This window comes from Rhipicephalus microplus, chromosome 4, assembly GCF_043290135.1.
Source record: "Rhipicephalus microplus isolate Deutch F79 chromosome 4, USDA_Rmic, whole genome shotgun sequence".
NCBI lineage: Eukaryota > Metazoa > Arthropoda > Arachnida > Ixodida > Ixodidae > Rhipicephalus > Rhipicephalus microplus.
This window is the reverse complement of record NC_134703.1, coordinates 92,540,841-92,559,146: the sequence shown is the minus strand read 5'-3', so window position 1 is coordinate 92,559,146 and position 18,306 is coordinate 92,540,841. Positions and strand designations below refer to the sequence as shown.

Genomic DNA, 18,306 nt, shown 5'->3' with positions numbered 1-18,306 from the left:
CTACAAATATGCTGCTCTTCCAGTAAAAACTGAACTACCAGTGAATAGAAGAAGGTTCATTCTGGCTGTGCGTGGGAGCTGCTAGATGGCATGGACAATTGTGAGCACACTTGCGTGGTTTATGAACTATTGTGGTTGATTGTGCGTATGTTTTATGTGCATTCTTCTAGTACCGTGTCCCTGTCACAGAGGTTTACCAAGAATGCTAGGCGAAAGTAAGACTACAGCTTCAAACGAATGATTTGAACTACAGAACGTATAGCTCCATATAGGCCACCGACTACTTACTTACAATTATTCTCAACGTCTTTCTACCTATTATCTCGCTGAAACATGCACCTTGTTCACCAACCTAATCGACAGAACCGGGTAAAAACTTCCCCTCATGGCAAGCTTTGAGATTAGGTTATTCACCAAGAAGATCGGTTCATTTTCCATCCAGGCGGCCACGCTGACAGCGGAAGGGCCCTTTCGCGAACGATGGGAAGAGGAAGGGATATTCCGGGGCATAGGCTGCCTTCACAGGCTGATGCGTCGCTGCCTATGCGCTTCTATAGGATGGGTTCTATCGACCCCGTCGTATGGCAAGAAACAATGGCGCGCAGCCTGAAATGACTTACTCCAGGTCGTTACAAGATATACGGAAGAACCTTGGGATAGATGAAAGAGAGAGAGAGAGTCCTGGATGCTCATCTCCCGTGCGATATTAACGCCATTATGTGGTGCGCTCGAAGACGTCTTAATGGCGTCGGGGATCAAGGAAATTGTGCCGCGAGTCGAGAATTTATCTTAGCAGTACTGTTTTGTTGAGGTGCGTATTATGCTAGTGTTTTATGCCTCCCGCGATAAGCGTTAGCGTAGCGAGTGCTAATGTTTCTTGCGTGGCATCGGCCTGCAGGAGCGATGAAATAGGCTGCTGCTCTCTAAAGAAAATCTATGATCCCCTTTCGAAGGCTTGAATTTTTGGCGCGGAGGTTGCGGCGAATGGCTTGTGTTGGTATAATGAGAGCGAAGCTTGGTATAAAGGTGGCATCAAGCTTCATTTCGCGAACAACTCTGACAAAAGGCCTCGCCTGTATCATCGTCAGGGTAAGTGTTTGAAAGTCATGTAACTGTGATAAAGTACCCGCTTTTCACATTTTAATACTTCGAATGTTGCTATAATCATGATTTTCTTCATCTTGTGCTTTCCGAAGGAAATATGTGTGCTCTATAAAATTATGCTGCGGCAGCTTTGAACATCGGCAGTCGTCGACATGTACGTAATACTTCGTCTTGGCACAGTTTGAATGACTGCCACTTGCCTTGATCACTAATCAATGTGGCATAGCGAAATTAACGCCTTCGTTCGACTCAACAATCCTAGGAAACAGTGTACTGATCACAAACTTCTTTTGAAAATTTCATTTATACGTCTTGTCGTGCACAAGTCTCCTTATCATCGCTATGACATTCTCTTACTTTCTGACCAAGTTAGTGTTGCAATTCATGTTGTTAACTCAATAAAAAAGCAAGTGCTACGCCATGAAACAATTCTGATGATCAGGAGACGATTCAGGCAATTTTGTGCCACTGGTCATCCTGCCAAACAGAACAACATGTTCCAGATGCCTGGATGTACCCTCCTTCTTTAACTATCAGTAAACTATCCAACCGAGTATGTGCTTCATCAACTCGCTTATATCTCGTTCTGTCGATGTGCGTACTTTGCTTTCCTGAAAGTATATCACACGAAGGGACGTACGTACTTTGTTACAGTGTAGCCGTATAGTAACCAGCATGTACTACGCACTGAGTATAATGTATTTGGCTCTGACGAACTTGCAAAAACTAAGAGTGTAGACGTACTCTGGACGAATGTATCATAAGAAAGTTGCTCTTTTTTTAACCTTTTCTGTCACTAAATTATGCTAAATTCGCCTCAAGAATAGGGTGTAACTGCTTGTGCGGTGCTACAGACACCAGCTACATTGAAGTTAACGAATGGACTAAACGGTTTGTTGTCACGCAAAGCTCATGCTGATCAATCTGAAATAAATGGGACGGGGAAGAGGTTTCGGTGCATTGCAGCAAAATTTACCATAAAAAAAACAATGTAGCACAAAAAGCTTAATGTTCTACGCCAACATATTGCGTTGGTGGTACAACTTGCGAAAGTAGGACGGACAGTCTACTGTAATTTTTCTACTGATTCTTAAGAAAATTAAGCTGCGGCTAAATGCGTGCTAAAAAGAAAAAAAATTTGTTTAGGCAGGCCCATGCTATTCTGTACTTTCAACCATGTCATGAATGATCGATAGGCTTTCTATTTAAATGTTTTTGGAAGGTTGGTATGCCATACTGTACAATTTAGTTTTCGTTACTTGCCATCTTAAATGGGTGGGCATCGTTACTACCAGGCGAGAATTGCTAGTCTGCATCTTTTTTTAGTCTGTGTGCTGATGTTGAGTTTAAATGTCGACATGTTTAATGATCCCTCAATCGCTCTTTCGCCTACAGCTCCAGCTATGCAGAGCCACTGGGCCTATGCACTGGCCCTCAGTATACTACTAGTTGTAATACCTTTACTACCGTTTCCGGAGGAGGCGGAATGGTGGTAGACCCGTGTGCTCAGATTTGGGTGCACGTTAAAGAACCCCAGGTGGTCGAAATTTCCGGAGCCCTCCACTATGGCGTCTCTCATAATCATAAGGTGGTTTTGGGACATTAAACTCCACATGTCAATGTAATACCTTTACTACTCGCATGGTTATTATATGGGTCGTACTTTTACTATGATCATTTATACAACTGCGCGTAATAAAAGCAAAATTATGTCAATTTGCCTTGAAACTATGAGCCACATTTCCCTGCTTGACATTGCTCTCAGATAACATGAGTACGTGCCTATACTTCTTCATTGTAGTGTACTCGTGTTTTATAAATATATTTCTTTCACGTCTTGGAGTTTTTCGCACTATTTAGTCACTTTTTTAACCCCCTGTCATCCCATCTTTTTTTTCAGATTCTCTTTGTTTCCCCTAATGAATATTGGGACATGCGATAGAATTCAATATGTGACCAGTGTGTGTATGTACTTATGGCCACACTTCGCTTTCATTTGCAGTTTATTATTGTGTATTTCAACAATATTATACACATATATATTGTATGCACTTATTCTTCATTTGCAGCTAGAAGTAGGCGTCTTCGCCTACTATATCCATAATCAAAAATTATCTGCGCCTAAAGTTACAAGAAGAAGGCGTTGTTTCCTCATTTATAAGGGAGGTCACGAGAAATACGAGTATCTTATGAAACCCGGAGATGATGAAGCCAAGAAAAGCAAAAGTGTAAATATTTGCTGTTTTATTTGAAGGACAGTGATTATGAAACAAACGTAACCATAACGAGCGGGAAAGAAACGTTTCTGTAGTTGAGACATAACACACAACATTCCCTCGCTGAGGTGGTCTCTAACAAAGTAAAGAACAGGACATGTTTTTTTGTTAAAACTATTCTTATGAAATAATACTTTTTCATATTTATGCGTACTTCTTGCGTGTTGTATTAAAAATATTGATGATGATTAAGACATCAATAACTTATCTCTTCCTTTATATAACTGTGTTGACCTGTGCAGTATTTTTGATTAGCTGATGTGGCAATGTTTTTAAGCATTGTGATAACCTTGTCTCCACCCATAAAACCATTTTTGTAAGAGTTAAACCAGGAAACTTTTTGAAAAGAAAAAAAAAGCAAGTCATTAATAAATAGGATATTTTTATTTTCACTTGTGCATAACTTACCTTTTTATCGCTTTAACAAGGCGCTATAATATTTACAGAGCCACGTTGTTATACTCTTAGCTTATATTCTGGGGAAACACTTCGTAGAAGTACAGGGGCGAGAAGAGAAACACAAATAACATGGTGTGCATTGTTCTTTCTTCTGTTAGAAGCAGTCTCTTTCTGCCTCTCTCTCTCTCTCCTCTTCCAGCAATATTGGCTGTCGTGTCCCTCAGCAGTCAATGCGACAGGTAGCGGCACCCCTAACGCTGCTTCGGTTCTTCCCAAACGCCCTCATACTACCGTTCCGTTAGGCGCGATAAGAATGAACAATTATTCTCTTCATTCAATCTGGGCGAGTAACTTTTTCCGAACGCAGATGACTTGGTCTCAACAGATCACGGGAAGCTGAAAGTGATAAATGAAAGAATCAGACATTGAACCACCATTAGCAGTGTTTTGTTGTAAAAAAGCAAGAAACTGGCAAAATAGACTCAATGATTGCGAAATTCTTTCACGAAATATAAACGTCGCATTGCATGGGCGGAAATGCTGTCGGCAAGATAAACGCTCACTTACAGAAGAATTTTTTGGAAGAGGTTCCCAACATCAATGTGCATTGTCACAAGTATAGAGACAATATATATCAATGCACTATGAAGTTTCTGACACCCGAATCCTTTGCAGGAAGGCACAGTTCTTTATTTGTCAGTGCATTATCAGATCACGCTAGGATCAATGACTTGTCTCATAGTCTGCGTATTTGGCGACCACCATATTATTACTACCTTTCGATTTACCTTCCTTCTCGATTTCAGAATGATGCACCGACTGGTCCAACAGTTCACGCTTCTGAACAAAATAAATTTATTAGAAATGAATGATCATTGGGAGCAGCCGTAAAATAAGGCTTCTCACTGTCCGTTCAAGTGTTACTATGCGATACCTTTCTCAAATGAAAGCTTTTTTTTTTTGACTTGATAAACATAAGCTAGATTTTGCGCAGTGTACGAACGCAAGCTATGAGTTCACTATATGTTCGAGATGCGTGGAATGCATGTTATCGCCTTAAGAAAGTTTGTTAGTTCTTTACAAAATACACGTGTTTTTATTTACAGCACTATAACTAGCAAGGACTTGATTACCTCGTGGCTGGACCCTGGTGGACATTATCGTAAAGTCCAGGCAACTGAAAGCATAGCGAGGGCGACAGGCCAACTCATCCCTCGGCAATTGGCGCTGTCGATGTAGTATTCTGCGAGAAGAGAAAACAAAGAAAAATAGCCATGAACATTGCTTCAATGAAAGTTATGCATAGTATTTAAACTCAGCGTTTCAGAGACATCAACTGGTACGTCTTAAAAAACCTGAAAAAGTTTAGCGTATGAGCAACCAAATGTTGCCTCTAAGGCACACAGTGTAGCGTGAAAATAGTTTTCAGTTGTCCATCATCTAAAAAGCAATGATTACCTTGCTTGGAGAAATGCTCATCTTTAAATGTAACAACAAATATTCTCGTAGAATTTCGCAATTGAACCGAGAAAGAGTCTGTGAAAGTGCCTCATAAATATACAGGGGCACCTGGTGCACTTCAACACTTTGCACGAGTCTCTTTTGCTCTTCTGAGGCGCACATCTAAGATTTTAATTGGAAACATAATTTTCTGAACTGTTTTGTACAACGATCAACGCGTTAGAATCTGTTCAGAACCGCTCAGTTCGGTTCATTTGTTCTAATTATTCCCGTACTGCTAGCATATCAGAAATGAAATCTAACCCTGACCTGCCCAATTTAACTGTCCGGAGGAAACTGGCGCGACTGCATTTTTTTTCATAAGATATTTTTTCACAATCCATCAATGAAGCGAGACCTCATTTCACAACCGTCATACCACTCATCGCGCATTGATCACCAGCATAAGGTTGCCATTCCGTTTTGCCGCACCAAATTCTTTTCAGCAGCCTTCTTACCGAAAACAGCCGCCGATTGGAACCACCTTCCCTCTTCCGTTGTAACAATAACAGACCCTTTGTTATTCAAGACTGCAATTTCTCAGCAATGCTTGTAACTATACGCAGTTTCCATTATCTATCTTTGTCTTGTATGTGCTTGAATTCTTACTTATACATTTTTAGTTGACTTATGTTGCCTTCCTGATTTGCGCATCTGACATTTGTTTCTTTATTTTGTCTTTTTTTCTTGTGTGTTATAAATGTTGTACCCACCCCCTCTGTAATGCCCTACGGGCCCTGAGGGTATTCTAATAAATAAATAAATAGGCTCACTAGACGAGACTTTAAATTGCGTGAGAGATTTATGACAGCAAACGCAGGCTCGCAGCCAGCATTCCGCCAATCAGGAACAGCATAAATGACATTGACCATATGACTTATATGGCTTTGTGAGAGCATTTTTCCTGGGAGTTCCAAAAATCACGCTTTTTTGGAATAACACAATTTTATGTGTACAAATGTTGCGTTACATCCTCCAAATGGAATAAAACTTTTTTTCGAATCATGCCATACTGGAAAAACATGAAAGTAAATTATAAAGGAAGCACAGAATGATGGAGTGAGGAATCAATAACTCCATTTACTTAGTTCAAAAACCAACTATTGCCTAGCATGAGAGCTAATTCTCCTAGCACGATGAAATGTGGGACTCACATTTACATAGCATTTTCTTACTGCTCTTGAGGACAGAGGACTGAGCTGACGTAGCTGACAGGTATAACAAATACCCAAGCAACAAGTATTGAATGTGAGCCAAAACTAAAACATTTCGGCATTGAAAGGCGCGTTCAACTGTTACGCCCACTATAACGTCACCAATCAATCTACAGAACCGATGCACATGAGGAAAAAAATAGTCTGAAAACAAAATTGCAGAATTGAGACTTTGGCAGTAGTTGAAAAAGCTACGATAACGAAACGCATCCACGGGTTTGTTTTATTGGCACGAGCGACCGCTATTTGTGCGTCTGCCTTTTGTTAGGTGCTGGCGCCCCTTCATCCATAATTCACGAGCAGAAATTACGGCCTTCTACGGTGAGGCACTAAAAATACTGGGTCCGAACCATGGCGCACCCACGGAAACGAGAGCGGCTCGACGCCGACGATCGTTTGCCGTAAGGCCCAGGGGCAAGCGCTTACGCCTGGCACGCTCTTCGCCACCGTCATTACCCGTAATGCACTGAAAAGCTATTCCCCTAGAATGTTACTTTCGTAGGGTTTTTCGACCTCGGTGATCCGTGCACGGCCGAGAATCGCGTGGTTCCCGTTTAATGCGAACGGCAGTTTAACCAGCTTCACAGCGCACGCCATGTCTTGGCCTATAACTTTTTTCCGGAGTGCGGTAAATATTTCAGAAGACGGCTACAAAATTGATCCAATAGAAAGAAGTGACGTTCACCTTCCACTACATCACACAAGCCTGTAAACCGTATGCACGTGAACTTACACGTGAATCTAAATCACCGGTCTCTTTTTTTTTCTTAAAGATTGAAGACCCTGAGTTTTGTTTGAAGCTCTGAAAGCTGCCAATAAATAATTAATCTGCCAGAATTTCATAATGCGTCGTGTCCATGCCAAGAAAGGGAACATTTCAAGCTATCATTTAAGGGGTGAAGCTCCTTATAGCGGCACCCGCTCGTCCCTCGTAGTTGTAGTAGTAGTCGTAGTGTGTAACCAGTCTTACATTTTGACCTCCAAGGTGGTACCGGTAAGAGATATCTTCTGTGCGTTGTTGAACAACAAACAATTCGCAGCGTGCTCGTTAACTAAAAGCCGAATTCTCCTGTCTCTCATTCCCCCTTAGCAGCCATGTATGTAGAGCAGTATGTAGAGCACTATCTGACAAGAAAGGGTTGGTACGTTATACTCGCTGGGCATAACCTCCTTGGTTTTAGCAACATTTAGCGAGCGTTGGGCCGCAGTGCCATGAATAGAGTGAACAAGTATATACCATGAACTCGAGGTGATTAAAGTTGGGAAGTAGACACGAAGTGCAAGCCGTAAGAAAGTGTGCGTGTGCTACCTCTCATTTAGTCCATGGAATGTCCACTGGATGGCGGTGCATATGCGCAATATATGATTAAAAGATGCGAGATGGTAGTACTTGGAGTGTTGAATAGATGGACGAACGGACACACAGACAGATGCATGGACGGACTCACGGATGGTCGCACCGACGGATCGACGCATGGACGAACGCAAGGGCGAATGCATGGACGAACGCAGGGACGGGCGCACAGATGGACGTGCGGACGCACGAACAGACGCACGAACAGACGCACGCATGGACGGGCGAATGGACGCACGGACGGTCACACAGACGGACGCTTGAACGGATGGAAGCAAGAACGAATGGACGCACGAATGCTTCACCCCACTCTCCATCATTCACTCCGTGGATATGCTGCCATTTTTTCTTCGCTTGAGGCAAGAGCTTCATTGTTCACACTATTATACTAAAGGACTATTGCGATGCCACATTTACGCCTTATATGTGAAAGCAAAAGTTTTTTTCTAAGATATTAAAAAACTAAGATTGAGCGTTGTGTGCGTCAGCAGGAATGCTACGCTAAAGTCACAAAGAATAAAGTGACGTCGTATTGAGATATGATGAAGTGAAAGATTCTGGACATTCCTGATGTCATTATGACATGATATGACAGCGCCTTGAAATGATATGATTGCAGTTAAATGCGTCATGCCACCAATCTTGCTATTAAAAAGGTAGCTTAATAGTTGGAAGCATGGCGTAATTTCTATTTTTTTATTTTATACATGCTCTTTTACTATACTCCTAAAACTTACAGCTTGATATAGCTCAACCATTCATTAAGGCAGCTCATCAGAAAGTGTCACTGTACTTTGCAAACATGGATTTTGTTACAATCTGTTCTTCGCCAATGGCTGCGCTTTGCACGTCAAAATGGCTGCAGTTGCATGGCAGAACTTTATATGAACTGAGGAAGATGCCATTTCGACTGAGTAATCGTGCCCGTTAGTAAGGCCGTTCCTCACTAAATGAGCAGGAAGCAAATCACTTAAACCAAAGAATAATTACGTGAGATGCACCATTGCATCATTAGTGCAAGGGATGCTAACGGTCGATACAATGTAGGAGTTCCCACTTCTCGACCACGAGCGGTTTTTCATTCCAGCAAGACGACGCACCACGCACCGCCATTAGCGAGGCATGCCAGAGCACCAGCGACCGTGACAACGCCGATTAAGGCCCACAACAGTGGCGCGCAGCAGAGCATTCCGCCTCATTTGTCTCGTGCGCGCTTCTTTTTCTTTTTTTTTTCATTTCTCATGCGCCTGCTTAATTCTTGTTCGCTCTCGTGCATTCCTCGCCTGGCCAGCAGAAGGGTTGTGGTGTGGGGTGGGGAAACGAAATGGGGAGGAGAAAAGAGCCCGCCATTTTCAAGGCAGGCCCACTGCGGTGCACAGCTCCCTGAGCGCCCAATTGCCGAATCTCTCGGCAATTAGTAGCGCTGAGAACAGCCCGTCGTCGCTGTGAGGACGTAAATCGCGAATCGCATTGTCCGGCCAGGCTCGTCCGTGGGACGGACACGATGCAACCAAATGTTCCGCCGTCTTCATTTTACTCTCTCTTTCTATTTCTCTCTCTCTTCTTAAACCATTCCCCCGGTGTGTCCGTAATGGTCTTTTTCGGTGCTGCCCAAGCGAGAAAGGGGCTGAACACGCCCCGAAATTAAGGAGGAAGCGCGACTCTTCTACTTCATTTCAACCCCTTCGTTCTAATTTCTTGCTCGCTGTCTTACACTTCTAGGTGTTTTCGAAGTTGTCTTGTTTATCTTTTTTTGTGGAAAGCGCTATGTTCTCCAAACACTTCTGGGCTCCCCTGCTCTTCCTGTTCTGGGTGCAACCCTTCCCCGTGTGTTCCGTGAGGTACTTGCAGCCGTAGACTGCAGCGCACGTGACAGGGTGCATGAATCTTCGTGTTAATCGTGTTTGCCGCCGGCACTCCCCTCATTCTTCCCGAAAGCCGTCAGTACGAACGGGAGAAAGCGAGCGCGATGCTTCGGCCGACTGGGTATACACGGTGAACGAGGCTGCGCATAAGTTTACGTCTCAAGGCGTCTTTGTGTGCGTGTGTGTGTGTACAATAATACGTGGCGCTTGCGTAGCTCTGTCCTCATGTCGCCAAGCCCCAACCCCCCACAACTGGAATTCGAGCCCCCTCGAACGTGTCGGTGGACGATAAGGCGCTCCTAGCAGGGCGTGTCATCAAGGTTCTAATTAATTGAGGTGGCTTCAAGGAGTTATATCGAAAATGCCCCCCCCTGCACTCTTGCGCACCGACGCGCTTAGCTCAACCCCTTTTGTGGTTCAAGACCACACAGCCTTCATTCTTTCCCAGAATCTCTTGTCTGCAACAGCCGTGCGAGATCCCCTCGGGAAAGAAAGGAACAGGGAATGTGGCGTGCAGTGCTCTACGTGCACCGTCGAGGCGCAGGTGTTGTTTCACACTGGCATTCTTATATGTAGTGGGAGGAGTAGCTGCGGTGTGTTTTCCGGGCCAAGAATGGTGGTGATGAACCATCGTGATTGCCTATGTGAGAAGCATTTTTATGTTGTTGTTGCTTTTCTGCGCAAGCATAGCGTTAAGAGTGATAATTGTGGTTATCGCTGCGTACATCTGCCAGACTTGAGGCAAAACTTTTCTCACTGCATTGTCTGCTTTATAGGGGAGCCCACAACATTTGTGAATTGTTCCCAAGCTGTCCATGCATTATTGAGGGTCGCGTCTGAAAAGAGCGAGAAAGCTTCGTGATTGCAGGTTGCACTGTGTTTAAAGTAATGCTGATAAAACTCACCTTTTTTTTAGGTCTTATGAAAAAGTATCAAGATAATTGTGCCCTAATATTTCAAAAAACTCTTATAATCAGCTTTTGTCCACTCAAAATTAGGCTCATGAAAATTTCGCACATGTAAGTTAGTTCAGAACCTTTTTCAGTGGTACTATCTGAGTCTTCACGAAATTCTAACCAATTGGGCTCACAGATTTTCGTCACAAATCAAACAACTCTCTCCCTAACTGATGGTTGAGTGAAAGAAAGTTCACTCATGAGTTTGTCGAGCTGTACTGGAGGGCTAACCTGGGTAGAACTCGATGAGGCGCTGCTTTTTGAAGTCCGTGCCCGGTATGGAGAGCAGGCACACGAACAAGTGTCGGCCGGATCGCGAGAATTTCTCGTCGGGCACCTGGCTGGAGACGCGTGTGACGTAGGACCCGTCCTGCCTGGGCGTCACCCGCTGCGTTGGTGCGAGGGCGTGGCGACGAGGAAGAGATGCGGACGAACCTTCGTCCAGCTGGTACAGCGACAGCGTGGGCAGAGGAAATGCACCCGTCGCCTCGCACACAAACGTCGTCGCCGACTCCTCGGCGGCTCGTGAGTAGTTGAACACGAAGTGCTTTGGACGTGCTGTTGGAGAAGGTGAAAAAATGAGGCATATTGAGCTCAAGAAAAACCAGTTTACACATAAATGCGAGAACAATAATTAAAAACAATATCCACGCATCAACACAAAGTCAATCATCAAGAGTGGGAGAAGCTCTGGATACCGAATCAATGAAAAACCGTCGTTACCTGGGCGTTGCCACGTATGATGGTAATAGAGTGATTTGAAGTGCGTATGGAAATTTAAATATATTTCGCCTTCAATGGTCTTGGGCAATTCATGGGTTATTAACATATTGATGGAGGGAAGGCTATGACTCAAAAATGAATCCAATTACCCATCTATTTAACGGTGGGACGATAATATTATAAGAGTGGTAATTTCTGGGGACCTACAATGTTCCACGGGTGCTTTTGTGTTACAAGTTTTTTTAAAGCCTCAAAATCTATGCATATTTAGGTAGATAATAACTGATGAATACTCTTCTAAAAAGGTTATTTTCACTCGAAACAGCAATTTCATGTCTTATAATCAGTCTGTCTACGTTGAAGTCTACTGTAAAAAACCTTTTTTGTGTCTCTCATATGTTTTGACTATAGCAATGGCCGTATACCGTGACCACAACTTAATACCAGGCAAGGTACCAAGCAGCTTCCCAGATTATAGTATTTATTGATCAAAATTTCAATACTATGGTGGATAGTTCATGCTCGGCGACATTAGAGAAATAAAGGACACCAGCTATTAGTTGGCCTGCACCATCCCACACTAGCAAACCTATAGCGATATTTAATCTTCGCTAGCTTGCATTGTCTAATACGAGCTAGCATACGCTGACGCCGAACAATAATATTAATTCTAGGGACATCAGCTACCAATCAGGCAATGCAAATGGACATTACGAAGGGCTAGCTAGTGTTGTAAGTAAGCGAGTACCTCCGATGGGCCAGGACAGGACGATGTAATGTTCACGGAAATCGAAATGTTCATTAGAACACGCTTTCTCCTATAAAAAAAAACGTCATATAGTCCGCTTTGGTTTGGTAAGGTTTCTTATTTTCTGACAATTTTTCATACTCTTTAGCCTAGGCGAGCATCGTACAATATAAATTGTGCTAAAGGCCGATGGTGGATTTCGGAAGTGGAGGTGCGTTGATTCCGCGGGAACTGCGTACGCCAAGCCATCGCGTGAGCCCTACCTTCGCGGGAATGAGATGATGGCTCGTGATTTGGTACCTACTGTTTTCTCATTATTTACGCTGAGTGGAATTGAAAGGCAGCAAAGAGTCTGATTCTCTTTCTGCAGCAGCGGCGTTTTCTTACGCCAGAACTTCTTTGAGTAACTACAGACCGGATCATGAAGCAGTGTTGTGCAGGCTTTACTTTCAATAACGTTCTAATTTTTTGCTATGACACTCATTGCTTAGCTATTGAGACAAATTTGTGATATATATATGTTTGGGGAGAAGCATACTCAATTATTCATGCATGTACAAAGACGAACAAGCTCACTGACGCCAGTGCCATGAACAAGTCAGAAGCACCCTAGCTCAAAAGCAACACACACCGAGACTCACCATAGACGGTCATGAGTTGTGACTTTTGGTCCTGGCTACTGTGGGAAGTCACGTGACACGAGTACCGGCCACTCAGCTCGGTAGTGGGGCGCAAGAGGTTGAGGGCGCGGAATTTGGTGAAGTGATTGGCGGTGACCGTGAAGTCTGTATTGAGGCGCCCCTTGAGCCTCTGCGAGACGTGGCGCGTCTCCAGCTCAGGTATCCACTGGTAGATGGGCTTCGGGTCGTCGTTGAGGAACCACTTGACCACCAGCTGCGAGTCGTCTCGCTCCGTGTACGCATACTCGCAGTCCAATAGCACTGAGTCCTCGGTGCCGTTCTCCACCCACGTGGGCACTGATAACCGCACGATTTGAACGCCACTCGCCGTCCGGATCGCTGCAAACGCAAAGAGCAGGTCATCAACTGGTGTGTTCTCTCGGGTAAAGATGTTGCGGTGTCACAGTTACCACTGTGTTAAAGTGAGAACAGAAGAAGAGGATTAAGTTGGTTGGTGATCAACACCAACTAACGTTTTCACCAGCCATCTCCTTCCTCTTCTTCTTCCCTTGCTTCCACATATTGGTAACTGCAATACCACAGTAATACTGAGCTGCACACTAGTTCAAAAGAGTTTATGGTATAATGGGACACACATGAAGCTGTGTCATAATCGAAACCATCCGCTCAAACGGTCCCTGGAAAGCGAAAAACAAAAAATCACGAGCTCCATTGCGCACTCATACGCGATGACCCGGAGGTAAAAGCCACCCACATCTTTTTTTTTTCTACTCATTGCATCAATTACCTCTCCCCTAGCCACGTGACGTGACCTAGTGACCTAACAGCATCATGTTATGGGAGTTCATAGGAACGCCTTATAGACGAGACAATTGAACAACCTGTGTTTTCACGATAATGACATCGTCATGGAGTGACTTAATGATTAAAAAACATTTTGCATCTTTCGTGTTTCCAGCGCAGCCGTAGCCGCCAACAATGCCCATGGTACCTTTTCATGTATGATGAGGCACAACAAGCTTTGGTTGTACTATATAAAAGCATTTATCGGTACGAATAGTCTTTGAAGATTTTTATGCTGTATGCAAAAAGAATCGGGCACATAATTTGTGCTCGGATTACTCTTGATGTACTTGGCCGGTGTGACCTGTACTCTGAATGATAAACACACGAATACCCATATAATATTTCTGATTGCGTGCTAGTCGGGAAAAAAGTTGGCAGTGATAAACTATTTCCGCTGAATCTCCAGATCATAATTGTTTTCTAGTGATTGGTTCACAATGGCTAGAACTTTAACAGAATACGGGCTTCTCCCTAAATGCTACCCTTCTGTTCTTTGAAGACCTCATGTTTTAGACATGTCCATTTTTAATAACAGTAGGCTATTTGTCATAGTTGTTGCTCAGTTTTGTGCGCTGAATGAATTAAAAATGACATGAACTATAAAGGGTTAAAAACCGATGTCAGTAATGTAACGACCAGGGAGTTGTGAAGACAGTCGTCCGCGAAAGAAAAGACGGGGCTATCATAAGGACATAAGAATAAACAGTCCGGTTAGATATACGGTGTATATCAGGTGTACTAAGCAAGATGGTACTTTTACCTCGTAGATAATAAAAGTAGTTGTCTAGGTAAAACAAAAAAGCAAGCTTATATCCTGATGGAATGTTGCGCATGACACAACTTTTAGGAACGACAATGTGCAACATGTCAGTGTCTCTTCCGTAGCTTCCCAATATCCTAAATGATTAGCCACCGTGTAAAATATATATAAATAAATCAAATTAAATAATGAATAGTGCGCTTCCTTACAGATTTGCAGGCGTGTATTGTTGGACACACGAGACCGGCATTAAAGGGCCACTCACCAGGCGCCATACCGCATTTTTGTTAGACAGTGGTAGTTGTTAGGTGTCCGAAGAGGACATTTTGCCACAAAAATTTTTCGAATCGGTTCATCACGAGCAGAGAAAGCAGGTTTTTTGAAGCGGCGCGAAACGAGGATGAAAGGAGGCGAGCTCGAAACCATTGCCTTCGCAAGCCAAATCTCTTCCCCACCCTCTCCGGCATCCGACCAAGAGGTGACGTGCGCATGACGTGCCCAAACAAGTTCAACCCCCGAGTACGCGAGCAGCGTTGTTTTAGATGCGGAGCATCTAATACTCGAGGCTTGTAGTGCGGCGCCGTCCGCAAGCTTCCTCCTCCTTCTTACACCATCTGTGCATCCCTTCCTCCTCTACACACCGCGCGCGCTTCACTCCTCCACCATCTGTGCACCCTTCCTCCTCTACACACCGCGTGCGCTTCTCCTCTTCACGAACATTCGCTAGCTGTATAATGTAGCGCGCATGCGCCGTCACGCTTCGAGAACATCGGCAGCTGACGCGCGCGCATGCGCCGTCGCGCTTCGAGAACATCGGCAGCTGACGCGCGCGCATGCGCCGTTGTGCTTCTCCCCCTTCTCGAACATTCGACAGCTGACAGTGCATGCGCCGTCACGCTGTATATGTACTCAAGGTCGGCGCTCGCTCGCTCAGTTGCTGCTCGTCGGTTGGTTTGTACGGAGCGTCGACGTCCAAGGTCGCGGTGAAATGAATTCCAACGAATCTACAAACACAATGATCGACGTCCCTTCGACCAGCGCCGCCCTTTCGCATACGTGTGTACGTGTTCACTCATTTAACACCCCCTCCTACAACCACGTTAACCAATTTAGCCATCGACCCAAGTAAGTCGCAATTTAATACCCCATTTCACAACCACGTTAACCAATTTAGCCATCGACCCAAGTAAGTCGCACTTTAACACCCCGTTAACCAATTATACGCTCCGCATCCTCCTCAGTGTTTCCCCGAGGGAAGCTGCGGGCAATTTTTTTGTTGACCAGCGCTACTTTGTGGTCTTCTGCCTGTTTCTGCGGGAGGGTTTGAAAACGGTGGCTTAGATGCGGTTGAATAGATGAGCACAATTATGTCGCGTTCACACTGAGCATTCCGGCCGCCGAAAGTGCTCCGAATCCGGTTCGGCGGCGGCGAGATTCGCCGAAAGTGCCCTCTTCGCGCCGATCGCTCTCGGACCGATTTTCGCGGCGTCTGCCACCGAATCGGTCACCGCGGACCAATAGGAGCGCTAGTCAAGGAGTTTTGAAAAATGGCGGCCAAGCCCTACTCACTTGTTATGCCGCAGTGCACGTAACTGAATGTTGAAACGAACGGGAGTTTAACCAACACTGTGCCTACCTCGCCTCCGTATTTCGCGAAAGAGGTGACCGAGCTTGCTGTTGGCGTGACCGAGCTTGTTGCGGTCTTGCAGAGCTAATCGAACCCACCAACGCCGCTGGCGTCGGTGGTTTTTCAGCTCTTCGTGCATTACAAGAAAACCACTTGCCAGCAAGAGCAGTGCTGTCTTTTCTTGCTTCTTGCGTACGAGAATCGTCGAAGTATACACCACCGGATAGCGTAGTAGCGTTTGCGAGCCGCGACAACAACCGGGTGACAGCGCATTCATCCCGCGTTCGCCCCGTAGTAGATGGCATATTCGGCGGCGCGGGGCGCGTTCAGTGCGAACGACGCCGCATTTCGGCGGCAGTGGAATTTCGGTCGCTGTAAAAAGCGGATGCTTCAGTGTGAACTAGGCATGAGTGCGCGAACGCGTAGGAGCGTTCCGCGGCGGCCATCTGCTCAATACGCTGACCGCGGGGACACGAACGCATGCGAAACGCTGGCACATTAGCCCCACATCTCGTAGCATTTCAAGGAAAAAATTGAAAGGAAAACGCGCACGATTTTTTATCGTGTCTCATAATTTATTTCAAGTTTTATTATTCTCTTAAAGCAACAAATACATAAACTACGCGTGTTGTGTTAAACAGTTTTTGCCATGTCACGTGGTATACTGTTTACAAAGTCAGAGCAGAGTCGTCTACGTAGAGGACCAACGTCATTGCACTGCCGCGTACGTAGGGCCATTCATACGCCCACGTCATGCCCTCATTCTCTGGGCGCACGCCAGCAGAAGGGAGGGGGAGCAGCTTTCACCTCTAAATTTGACCCATTTCCGCGGCACGTAGCGTTGCAAATTTTGGCAGACGTGATCACGAACGCCTCGTCTACGCATTGCGCTTGTCAGCTCAAATTGTCAAACCTGGTGAGTGGCCCTTTAAAAGACAGCATGAACGTTAAATCGTATCGAGAAAGGATACAAAAGACATTCCTATGTACTGGGAGCGTTCGTAAGATGACGAAAATAAAGTATTGCAGAGATGAATAAAAAAAAGCCCCCCACATCTTCCTACGGGGTAATTCGAGTAAATGCGTGACAGAGTGGAGGGGGTAACGCGTACATTTTGCCTAATTGGATAAGGTTCGGTAAAGCTTCATTATTATTTCGTCTTTATTATTCCTTTTTTTTGAAAAAACGAGAAGCGTTGCCTTCAACGACTGGTGGAATTCTGGTGTTTTGTGTGCCCCACTACTGATTGAAGGTAGTGTTGCTTCCATCGCATCTACTCAAGTCAAGCAAAGCATAAAGTCAAGCGTAAGCCTGGTATAAACGCTCGACTGAATTCCGAACGCGAGATCCAGTACCTATATATACAGGGTGGCTAGTGAACGGTTGTGAAGCACGAGCAGTTGGTTTTTACTAGCAGACGCTGCCTAAGTAAGCCTTGCGAGCCGAGAGGGGGGTGGGGGGCAGTTGACACGAGACACGAGCAGGCGCAGAGGGTGTGTCGTCGACATCGTCGACGCCGGATTTGCGAGCACGTGCGGCTATAAAATTATCCGTGTTTAAAATATAAGCCGAAGGTGTACGCCCATTTTTGAGCGTACACAATGAGTAAGTGGTTGTGAATCAGTCTCCTGGATTCATAACCACTTAACCACTGGCATAACACTGGCAAAGCCATTAAAGCTCTCTTGTTCTTCTTCATTAAGTGTTTAGAAAAAAATGTTTACAGTATTTCCAGAACACAAAGGCTTCATAACATTCTAGTAATAGGGCACATACACTTCGTCACATTTATGTATCACGACCAACATCAATACGTTGTAGTGAAGACATCATTGCTCTAATATACATGACAATGTTGGCATACATGTACACAAGAACCCGATGCAATATCATGATATAATGAATGGTATGACAATACAATAGATGCAATGAAGCACGATTTGTAACAAATGAAATCATATATAACGACTCAACAAACGCTGCTCAGCACCACGTCGGTCGAAAATTGAGTTGTATCCTTTCGTGTTCAACCTTGACCGAAGGGCACGACCAATGCCGCAGAAGCTCGTGCTCCTCGAGGAAGAAAAGCTTCTCATAGAAGAATGCAAGGATCTCTCGTCTCATTCTCTCCAGTATCGGCCACAAAGCACGCCAGTGGCAATTCTCAGCTACGGCCTTGTATTGGTTTCTTCAAAAGTTGAACAGCCCCACAGCTACTAAAAGAGCGGAGAAGCGGCCACGCGCAAATCGGCCATTGGACATGAAAGTTCGCACACCCTGTCCCCGAAAACC

The 18,306-nt window shown here is 44.8% G+C and overlaps 1 protein-coding gene across 1 annotated transcript in view; it reads right to left on the bottom strand.

Moving 5' to 3' along the window:
• Positions 1-3,745: 3,745 nt before the first annotated feature.
• Positions 3,746-18,306, bottom strand: part of LOC119172208 (uncharacterized) — a 45,364-nt gene continuing 30,803 nt past the window's right edge. The window contains exons 2-5 of the mRNA XM_037423239.2: positions 12,781-13,158; positions 10,900-11,226; positions 4,913-5,022; positions 3,746-4,175 (exon numbers count right to left, since the gene is read on the bottom strand). Coding sequence (XP_037279136.2) covers positions 4,937-5,022; positions 10,900-11,226; positions 12,781-13,158 — 791 coding nt within the window. The 3' untranslated portion in view covers positions 3,746-4,175; positions 4,913-4,936. The remainder of the gene's footprint in view (positions 4,176-4,912; positions 5,023-10,899; positions 11,227-12,780; positions 13,159-18,306) is intronic.